The sequence below is a fragment of the Oncorhynchus clarkii genome, chromosome 13, assembly GCF_045791955.1.
Source record: "Oncorhynchus clarkii lewisi isolate Uvic-CL-2024 chromosome 13, UVic_Ocla_1.0, whole genome shotgun sequence".
Lineage (NCBI taxonomy): Eukaryota > Metazoa > Chordata > Actinopteri > Salmoniformes > Salmonidae > Oncorhynchus > Oncorhynchus clarkii.
Genome location: NC_092159.1, coordinates 765,001 through 776,090, shown reverse-complemented (window position 1 = coordinate 776,090; position 11,090 = coordinate 765,001). Strand labels below are relative to the sequence as shown.

At 43.9% G+C, this 11,090-nt stretch overlaps 1 protein-coding gene across 1 annotated transcript in view; it reads left to right on the top strand.

Annotated features, from left to right (window-relative positions):
- Nucleotides 1–10,598: 10,598 nt before the first annotated feature.
- Nucleotides 10,599–11,090, top strand: part of LOC139424172 (voltage-dependent T-type calcium channel subunit alpha-1H-like) — a 138,395-nt gene continuing 137,903 nt past the window's right edge. Inside the window, exon 1 of the mRNA XM_071175856.1 lies at nucleotides 10,599–10,695. Coding sequence (XP_071031957.1) covers nucleotides 10,599–10,695 — 97 coding nt within the window. The remainder of the gene's footprint in view (nucleotides 10,696–11,090) is intronic.

The window sequence follows — 11,090 nt, the reverse complement described above, 5'->3', positions numbered from 1 at the left end:
TCCCTCCTTCCATCCTTCTCCTCTCATCTCCTCCCCCCTAATCTCCTTCTCCTCTCATCTCCTCCCTCCTTCCATCCTTCTCCTGGTTCCTCATCCATAATGACCTCTGCATCAGGGGAGGGAACTCAGTTATTACAGCTAGAAGCCCCTGAGACTGTGTGTGTGTGTGTCCATGTGTGTGTGTGTGTATTCTTTCCGTGTGTGTGTGTGTATGTGCCCGTTTGTGTCTGATGTATGTGTATGTGTTCTTTCTGTCTGTGTGTGTGTGTGTGTGTGCGTGCGTGCGTGCGTGTGTGATGTCAGTGTGTGTGTGATGTATGTGTGTCCGTGTGTGTGATGTGTGTGTGATGTATATGTATGTGTGATGTATATGTGTGTGTGTGTGTGTGTGTATCCCAGACTGATGCTCAGAGCTCTTTGTTCTGTGTCCTTGGTTCCTGCCAGACACTCAACACTTCTACGGCTACCGGGTGTGTGTGTGTGTGTTTCTGTTAGCACTAAGATGTTGTGTCCTGTGTGTGTGTGTTTGTGTGTGTGTGTGTTAGCACTACAATGTGTGTAGCAGTAGGATGTATTGTTCTAGTCTCTCAGAAAAATATTTTTTATTTGAGTCTGAGACAACAGATTACTGAGTTACCCCCGGCCTAGACAACAGATTACTGAGTTACCCCGGCCTAGACAACAGATTACTGAGTTACCCCCGGCCTAGACAACAGATTACTGAGTTACCCCCGGCCTAGACAACAGATTACTGAGTTACCCCGGCCTAGACAACAGATTACTGAGTTACCCCCGGCCTAGACAACAGATTACTGAGTTATCCCCGGCCTAGACAACAGATTACTGAGTTACCCCGGCCTAGACAACAGATTACTGAGTTACCCCGGCCTAGACAACAGATTACTGAGTTACCCCGGCCTAGACAACAGATTACTGAGTTACCCCGGCCTAGACAACAGATTACTGAGTTACCCCCGGCCTAGACAACAGATTACTGAGTTACCCCCGGCCTAGACAACAGATTACTGAGTTACCCCCGGCCGAGACAACAGATTACTGAGTTACCCCCGGCCTAGACAACAGATTACTGAGTTACCCCCGGCCTAGACAACAGATTACTGAGTTACCACGGCCTAGACAACAGATTACTGAGTTACCCCGGCCTAGACAACAGATTACTGAGTTACCCCGGCCTAGACAACAGATTACTGAGTTACCCCGGCCTAGACAACAGATTACTGAGTTACCCCCGGCCTAGACAACAGATTACTGAGTTACCCCCGGCCTAGACAACAGATTACTGAGTTACCCCGGCCTAGACAACAGATTACTGAGTTACCCCGGCCTAGACAACATATTAGACAGGATGACTCTCTGTCGTGGTTATATTGAATGGATGAGACAGGATGACTCTCTGTCGTGGTTATATTGAATGGATGAGACAGGATGACTCTCTGTCGTGGTTATATTGAATGGATGAGACAGGATGACTCTCTGTCGTGGTTATATTGAATGGATGAGACAGGATGACTCTCTGTCGTGGTTATATTGAATGGATGAGACAGGATGACTCTATGCCGTGGTTATATTGAATGGATGAGACAGGATGACTCTCTGTCGTGGTTATATTGAATAGATGAGGCAGGATGACTCTGTCGTGGTTATAATGAATAGATGAGGCAGGATGACTCTCTGTCGTGGTTATATTGAATGGATGAGACAGGATGACTCTCTGTCGTGGTTATATTGAATGGATGAGACAGGATGACTCTCTGTCGTGGTAATATTGAATGGATGAGACAGGATGACTCTCTGTCGTGGTTATATTGAATGGATGAGACAGGACAGGACCCAGGGTCTGTGGGGGGGATGTGAACCCAGACTGATGTATATATGGTCCAGGGTCTGTGGGGGGATGTGAACCCAGACTGATGTATATATGGTCCAGGATCTGTAGGGGGATGTGAACCCAGACTGATGTATATATGGTCCAGGGTCTGTGGGGGGGATGTGAACCCAGACTGATGTATATATGGTCCAGGGTCTGTGGGGGGATGTGAACTCAGACTGATGTATATATGGTCCAGGGTCTGTGGGGGGGGGGGGGGGATGTGAACCCAGACTGATGTATATATGGTCCAGGGTCTGTAGGGGGATGTGATCCCAGACTGATGTATATATGGTCCAGGGTCTGTGGGGGGATGTGAACCCAGACTGATGTATATATGGTCCAGGGTCTGTAGGGGGATGTGAACCCAGACTGATGTATATATGGTCCAGGGTCTGTGGGGGGATGTGAACTCAGACTGATGTATATATGGTCCAGGGTCTGTAGGGGGATGTGAACCCAGACTGATGTATATATGGTCCAGGGTCTGTGGGGGGATGTGAACCCAGACTGATGTATATATGGTCCAGGGTCTGTAGGGGGATGTGAACCCAGACTGATGTATTTATGGTCCAGGGTCTGTGGGGGGGATGTGAACCCAGACTGATGTACAGTGCCTTGCGAAAGTATTCGGCCCCCTTGAACTTTGCAACCTTTTGCCACATTTCAGGCTTCAAACATAAAGATATAAAACTGTATTTTTTGTGAAGAATCAACAACAAGTGGGACACAATCATGAAGTGGAACAACATTTATTGGATATTTCAAACTTTTTTAACAAATCAAAAACTGAAAAATTGGGAGTGCAAAATGATTCAGCCCCCTTAAGTTAATACTTTGTAGCGCCACCTTTTTCTGCGATTACAGCTGTAAGTCGCTTGGGGTATGTCTCTATCAGTTTTGCACATCGAGAGACTGACATTTTTTCCCATTCCTCCTTGCAAAACAGCTCGAGCTCAGTGAGGTTGGATGGAGAGCATTTGTGAACAGCAGTTTTCAGTTCTTTCCACAGATTCTCGATTGGATTCAGGTCTGGACTTTGACTTGGCCATTCTAACACCTGGATATGTTTATTTTTGAACCATTCCATTGTAGATTTTGCTTTATGTTTTGGATCATTGTCTTGTTGGAAGACAAATCTCCGTCCCAGTCTCAGGTCTTTTGCAGACTCCATCAGGTTTTCTTCCAGAATGGTCCTGTATTTGGCTCCATCCATCTTCCCATCAATTTTAACCATCTTCCCTGTCCCTGCTGAAGAAAAGCAGGCCCAAACCATGATGCTGCCACCACCATGTTTGACAGTGGGGATGGTGTGTTCAGAGTGATGAGCTGTGTTGCTTTTACGCCAAACATAACGTTTTGCATTGTTGCCAAAAAGTTACATTTTGGTTTCATCTGACCAGAGCACCTTCTTCCACATGTTTGGTGTGTCTCCCAGGTGGCTTGTGGCAAACTTTAAACTACACTTTTTATGGATACCTTTAAGAAATGGCTTTCTTCTTGCCACTCTTCCATAAAGGCCAGATTTGTGCAATATACGACTGATTGTTGTCCTATGGACAGAGTCTCCCACCTCAGCTGTAGATCTCTGCAGTTCATCCAGAGTGATCATGGGCCTCTTGGCTGCATCTCTGATCAGTCTTCTCCTTGTATGAGCTGAAAGTTTAGAGGGACGGCCAGGTCTTGGTAGATTTGCAGTGGTCTGATACTCCTTCCATTTCAATATTATCGCTTGTACAGTGCTCCTTGGGATGTTTAAAGCTTGGGAAATCTTTTTGTATCCAAATCCGGCTTTAAACTTCTTCACAACAGTATCTCGGACCTGCCTGGTGTGTTCCTTGTTCTTCATGATGCTCTCTGCGCTTTTAATGGACCTCTGAGACTATCACAGTGCAGGTGCATTTATACGGAGACTTGATTACACACAGGTGGATTGTATTTATCATCAGTAGTCATTTAGGTCAACATTGGATCATTCAGAGATCCTCACTGAACTTCTGGAGAGAGTTTGCTGCACTGAAAGTAAAGGGGCTGAATAATTTTGCACGCCCAATTTTTCATTTTTTGAGTTGTTAAAAAAGTTTGAAATATCCAATAAATGTCGTTCCACTTCATGATTGTGTCCCACTTGTTGTTGATTCTTCACAAAAAAAACAGTTTTATATCTTTATGCTTGAAGCCTGAAATGTGGCAAAAGGTCGCAAAGTTCAAGGGGGCCGAATACTTTCGCAAGGCACTGTATGTGTCTTAACTCCTGTCTACACGTGGTTTGAGCATGTCTCTAGCTGGTATATTTTCCCCTCTATATGTGTCCTCCTGTCTCTAGCTGGTATATATTCCCCTCTATATGTGTCCTCCTGTCTCTAGCTGGTATATATTCCCCTCTATATGTGTCCTCCTGTCTCTAGCTGGTATATATTCCCCTCTATATGTGTCCTCCTGTCTCTAGCTGGTATATATTCCCCTCTATATGTGTCCTCCTGTCTCTAGCTGGTATATATTCCCCTCTACATGTGTCCTCCTCTCTCCACGTGGTTTGAGCGTGTCTCTATGCTGGTATATATTCCACTCTAAATGTTCCTTGACTCCTGTCTCCACGTGGTTTGAGCGTGTCTCCATGCTGGCTATTCTTCTGAACTGTGTGACGTTGGGAATGTTCCAGCCCTGTGACGACGTTCACTGTCTCAACAACCGCTGCTCTTTCCTACAGGTAAGTTGACCTGCTCTTTCCTACAGGTAAGTTGACTTGCTCTTTCCTACAGGTAAGTTGACCTGCTCTTTCCTACAGGTAAGTTGACTTGCTCTTTCCTACAGGTAAGTTGACTTGCTCTTTCCTACAGGTAAGTTGACTTGCTCTTTCCTACAGGTAAGTTGACTTGCTCTTTCCTACAGGTAAGTTGACCTGCTCTTTCCTACAGGTAAGTTGACCTGCTCTTTCCTACAGGTAAGTTGACCTGCTCTTTCCTACAGGTAAGTTGACCTGCTCTTTCCTACAGGTAAGTTGACCTGCTCTTTCCTACAGGTAAGTTGACCTGCTCTTTCCTACAGGTAAGTTGACCTGCTCTTTCCTACAGGTAAGTTGACTTGCTCTTTCCTACAGGTAAGTTGACCTGCTCTTTCCTACAGGTAAGTTGACCTGCTCTTTCCTACAGGTAAGTTGACTTGCTCTTTCCTACAGGTAAGTTGGCTCCTTACGTACAAATTCCATTCATATTTTTATTTTGGACAGTGAAGCTAACGTTTATATGTCAAATTAGCTTCTATACTCCAGTATTTTGGATAAAGAGAATCAAGGGTTTCATGTGAGACAACAGTTTAACCTCTCTGGGATATGTAGCATCCCACCTCGCCAACAGCCAGTGAAAGTGCAGGGTGCCAAATTCAAAACAACAAAAAATCTCATAATTAAAGTTCCTCAAGCATACAAGTATTTTACACCATTTTAAAGATAAAATTATCGTTAATCCAGCCACAGTGTCTGATTTCAAAAAGGCTTTACAGCAAATGCACCACAAACGATTATGTTAGGTCACCACCAAGTCATAAAAAAACACAGCCATTTTTCCAGCCAAAGAGAGGAGTCACAAAAAGCACAAATAGAGATAAATTAATCACTAACCTTTGATGATCTTCATTAGATGACACTCATAGGACTTTATGTTACAGAATACATGTATGTTTTGTTCGCTAAAGTGCATATTTATATCCAAAAATCTCATTTTACATTGGCGTGTTACTTTCAGTAGTTCTAAAACATCTGGTGATTTTTGCAGAGAGCCACATCAATTTACAGAAATCCTCATCATAAATGTTGATGAAAATGCAAGTGATACACATGGAATTAGAGATATACTTCTCCTTAATGCAACCGCTGTGTCAGATTTTTAAAAAACGTTACGGAAGAAGCAAACCATGCAATAATCTGAGTACAGCGTTCAGACAACAAAGCAGCCCAAAAGATATCCGCCTTATTGGGTAGTCAACATTAGTCATAAATAGCATTATAAATATTGACTTACCTTTGATGATCTTCATCAGAATGCACTCCCAGGAATCCCAGTTCCACAATAAATGTTTGTTTTGTTTGATAATGTCCATCATTTATGTCCATATAGCTTATTTTTTTAGGCGTTTGCTAAACAAATCCAAACGCGCGTTCAGGTCCAGCCGAACGTCAGACGAAAAGTTCAAAAAGTTATATTACAGGTCGTAGAAACTTGTCAAACTAAGTATAGAATCAATCTTTAGGATGTTTTTAACATAAATCTTCAATAACGTTCCAACCAGAGAATTGTCTGTAGAAAAGCAGTGGAACGCGAGCTAACTCTCTCGTGACCGCGCCTCAGAGCCTGTGGCACTCTGCTAGACACCTGGCTCATTCCCCTATCATTCACCCCCACTTCACAGTAGAAGCCTGAAACAACGTTCTAAAGACTGTTGACATCTAGTGGAAGCCTTAGGAAGTGCAAAATGACCCCATTTACACTGTATATTGGAATGGCAAAGAGTTGAAAAACTACAAATCTCAGATTTCCCACTTCCTGGTCGGTATTTTCTCAGGTTTTTGCCTGCCAGATGAGTTCTGTTATACTCACAGACATCATTCAAACAGTTTTTAGAAACGTCAGAGTGTTTTCTATCCAATACTACTAATAGTATGCATATATTAGCATCTGGAACAGAGTAGCAGGCAGTTTACTCTGGGCACCTTATTCATCCAAGCTACTCAATACTGCCATCTGGGACAGAGTAGCAGGCAGTTTACTCTGGGCACCTTATTCATCCAAGCTACTCAATACTGCCATCTGGGACAGAGTAGCAGGCAGTTTACTCTGGGCACCTTATTCATCCAAGCTACTCAATACTGCCATCTGGGACAGAGTAGCAGGCAGTTTACTCTGGGCACCTTATTCATCCAAGCTACTCAATACTGCCCCCCCAGTCACCAAGAAGTTAACCGTTTAGAAATGAAACCTCCTTACATATCTACTAGGACCGTCTGAAGATGTCAGAAGTATTTGGACTTTTTTGGTTGAAGGGTCACCATGTTGAACAGGACCCCTGATTGGTTGAAGGGTTTACCTCCTCAAGATGACCACTGATTGGTTGAAGGGTCACCATGTAGAACAGGACCCCTGATTGGTTGATGGGTTGACCTCCTCAACATGTTGAACAGGACCACTGATTGGTCGAAGGGTTTACCTCCTCAAGATGTTGAACAGGACCACTGATTGGTTGAAGGGTCAACATGTTGAACAGGACCCCTGATTGGTTGAAGGGTTTACCTCCTCAAGATGTTGAACAGGACCCCTGATTGGTTGAAGGGTCAACATGTTGAGCAGGACCCCTGATTGGTTGAAGGGTTTACCTCCTCAAGATGTTGAACAGGACCCCTGATTGGTTGAAGGGTCAACATGTTGAACAGGACCCCTGATTGGTTGAAGGGTCAACATGTTGAACAGGACCACTGATTGGTTGATGGGTTGACCTCCTCAACATGTTGAGCAGGACCACTGATTGGTTGAAGGGTCAACATGTTGAACAGGACCCCTGATTGGTTGAAGGGTCAACATGTTGAACAGGACCACTGATTGGTTGATGGGTTGACCTCCTCATCATGTTGAGCAGGACCACTGATTGGTTGAAGGGTTTACCTCCTCAAGATGTTGAGCAGGACCACTGATTGGTTGAAGGGTCAACATGTTGAACAGGACCACTGATTGGTTGAAGGGTTTACCTCCTCAAGATGTTGAGCAGGACCCCTGATTGGTTGAAGGGTTTACCTCCTCAAGATGTTGAACAGGACCCCTGATTGGTTGAAGGGTCAACATGTTGAACAGGACCCCTGATTGGTTGAAGGGTTTACCACGTGAACCAGGACCCCTGATTGGTTGAAGGGTCAACATGTTGAACAGGACCCCTGATTGGTTGAAGGGTCAACATGTTGAACAGGACCCCTGATTGGTTGAAGGGTTTACCACGTGAACCAGGAGATGTAGAGGAGAATATTTGGGCTGTTTTGTGGGAAAACAGCAGTGCCAGTCCCAGCAGTGGGATTAAAGGTTCAGAGGTCAGAGACAGAATTATCCCAGAATGCACTCCTCTGTGGTTAAAACATGTCTGTTATAAACATCACTGTGAATGTAAATAACATGAGATAAACAACTACAGTACTCACTGCTTTCCTCTTTGTGTGTGTGTGTGTGTGTGTGTGTGTGTGTGTGTGTGTGTGTGTGTGTGTGTGTGTGTGTGTGTGTGTGTGTGTGTGTTAGGCTCTGGATGACGGTATCTTTGTGTTCTTTGCGTTGGAGATGCTGGTGAAGATGGTGGCTCTGGGTGTTCTAGGTAGGTCACCTTTTTAAAGTGGGAATTACAAAGTTTAGAATAAAACAATTATGAAAAAGACCTACTCTGAAACCTCTCATTCCTCCGCCGGAGACGTTTCTATAGTAGAACAGGCCTGAATGTCCTCTCATTCTCCAACAGAGACGTTTCTATAGTAGAACAGGCCTGAATGTCCTCTCATTCTCCAACAGAGACGTTTCGATAGTAGAACAGGCCTGAATGTCCTCTCATTCTCCAACAGAGACGTTTCTATAGTAGAACAGGCCTGAATGTCCTCTCATTCTCCAACAGAGACGTTTCTATAGTAGAACAGGCCTGAATGTCCTCTCATTCTCCAACAGAGACGTTTCTATAGTAGAACAGGCCTGAATGTCCTCTCATTCTCCAACAGAGACGTTTCTATAGTAGAACAGGCCTGAATGTCCTCTCATTCTCCAACAGAGACGTTTCTATAGTAGAACAGGCCTGAATGTCCTCTCATTCTCCAACAGAGACGTTTCTATAGTAGAACAGGCCTGAATGTCCTCTCATTCTCCAACAGAGACGTTTCTATAGTAGAACAGGCCTGAATGTCCTCTCATTCTCCAACAGAGACGTTTCTATAGTAGAACAGGTCTGAATGTCCTCTCATTCTCCAACAGAGACGTTTCTACCATCAGGCTGCTGAATAGACACCACTAGTCAGCTGTTTCTACCATCAGACCATCAGACTGCTGAATAGACACTACTAGTCAGCTGTTTCTACCCCCAGACCATCAGACTGCTGTATAGACACCACTAGTCAGCTGTTTCTACCCCCAGACCATCAGGCTGCTGAATAGACACCACTAGTCAGCTGTGTCTACTCCCAGACCATCAGGCTGCTGAATAGACACCACTAGTCAGCTGTGTCTACTCCCAGACCATCAGGGTGCTGAATAGACACCACTAGTCAGCTGTTTCTACCATCAGACCATCAGGCTGCTGAATAGACAACACTAGTCAGCTGTTTCTATCTCCAGACCATCAGGGTGCTGAATAGACACCACTAGTCAGCTGTTTCTACCCCCAGACCATCAGGCTGCTGAATAGACACCACTAGTCAGCTGTTTCTACCATTAGGCTGCTGTATAGACACCACTAGCCAGCTACTTGCTCCCCATGTCCCCCTCCTGCCCCCTGGACCCTGTGCATGTGACTAATAAACTCTAAACTAAAACTCTATCTGATTGGTTGTAGCTTCCCCACAGTTAATTGAACCACCTGTGGTTGACTCTCACAGAGCAGAGACTTTATGAAATATTAAATGTTTCATTATTTAATGTATCGTGTTAAATACTCTAATAATGTGGAGTGAAACTTTATTCATTATTGTAACATTATTTAAATTAATGTTTAACTCTAATTAATGAATATGATTCATATAACATGATTTAAATACATGTTTCTACCTGTTATTATTAACTTTGTAGGTCAGAAGGGTTACCTTGGCGACACCTGGAACAGACTGGACTTCTTCATCGTTATCGTCGGGTCAGTGTTGGACAGAACACACACACACACACACACACACACACACAAACCTAGTCCTGAACTAAACCTAGTCCTGAACTAAACCTAGTCCTGATTTAAACCTAGTCCTGAACTAAACCTAGTCCTGAACTAAACCTAGTCCTGATCTAAACCTATTCCTGAACTAAACCTATTCCTGAACTAAACCTAGTCCTGATCTAAGCCTAGTCCTGATCTAAACCTAGTCCTGAACTAAACCTAGTCCTGATCTAAGCCTAGTCCTGAACTAAACCTAGTCCTGATCTAAACCTAGTCCTGATCTAAACCTAGTCCTGAACTAAACCTAGTCCTGATCTAAATCTAGTCCTGATCTAAACCTAGTCCTGATCTAAACCTAGTCCTGAACTAAACCTAGTCCTGAACTAAACCTAGTCCTGATCTAAACCTAGTCCTGATCTAAACCTAGTCCTGAACTAAACCTAGTCCTGATCTAAACCTAGTCCTGATCTAAACCTAGTCCTGAACTAAACCTAGTCCTGATCTAAACCTAGTCCTGAACTAAACCTAGTCCTGAACTAAGCCTAGTCCTGATCTAAACCTAGTCCTGAACTAAACCTAGTCCTGATCTAAACCTAGTCCTGAACTAAACCTAGTCCTGATCTAAACCTAGTCCTGAACTAAACCTAGTCCTGATCTAAACCTAGTCCTGATCAAAAAGGCTTGGGTTTCCTATACGCAGATTAGTCCTAGAATAAAAATATATTTGAGAATAGCCTTAATCCTAGTCTGGGGAAACCTTCCCTTAGTGGGTGGAGGTTGATTGACAGGGTTCAGAGGTCAGGGTTAAACTGAGTTTCCTTTCTCTCTCCTCAGGATGTTGGAGTATTCTCTAGACGGACACAACGTCAGCCTATCAGCCATCAGGACTGTCAGGGTGCTCCGCCCACTACGAGCCATCAACAGAGTACCCAGTGAGCATCTCTCTGTCTGTCTGTTGTACACAGTATGTCCTCAATAGTATGTAGTATGATGAGTACACAGTATGTCCTCAATAGTGTGTAGTATGATGAGTACCCAGTATGTACTCAATAGTGTGTGGTATGATGAGTACACAGTATGTCCTCAATAGTGTGTGGTATGATGAGTACACAGTATGTCCTCAATAGTATGTAGTATGATGAGTACACAGTATGTCCTCAATAGTGTGTAGTATGATGAGTACCCAGTATGTACTCAATAGTGTGTGGTATGATGAGTACACAGTATGTCCTCAATAGTGTGTAGTATGATGAGTACACAGTATGTACTCAATAGTGTGTGGTATGATGAGTACCCAGTATGTCCTCAATAGTATGTAGTATGATGT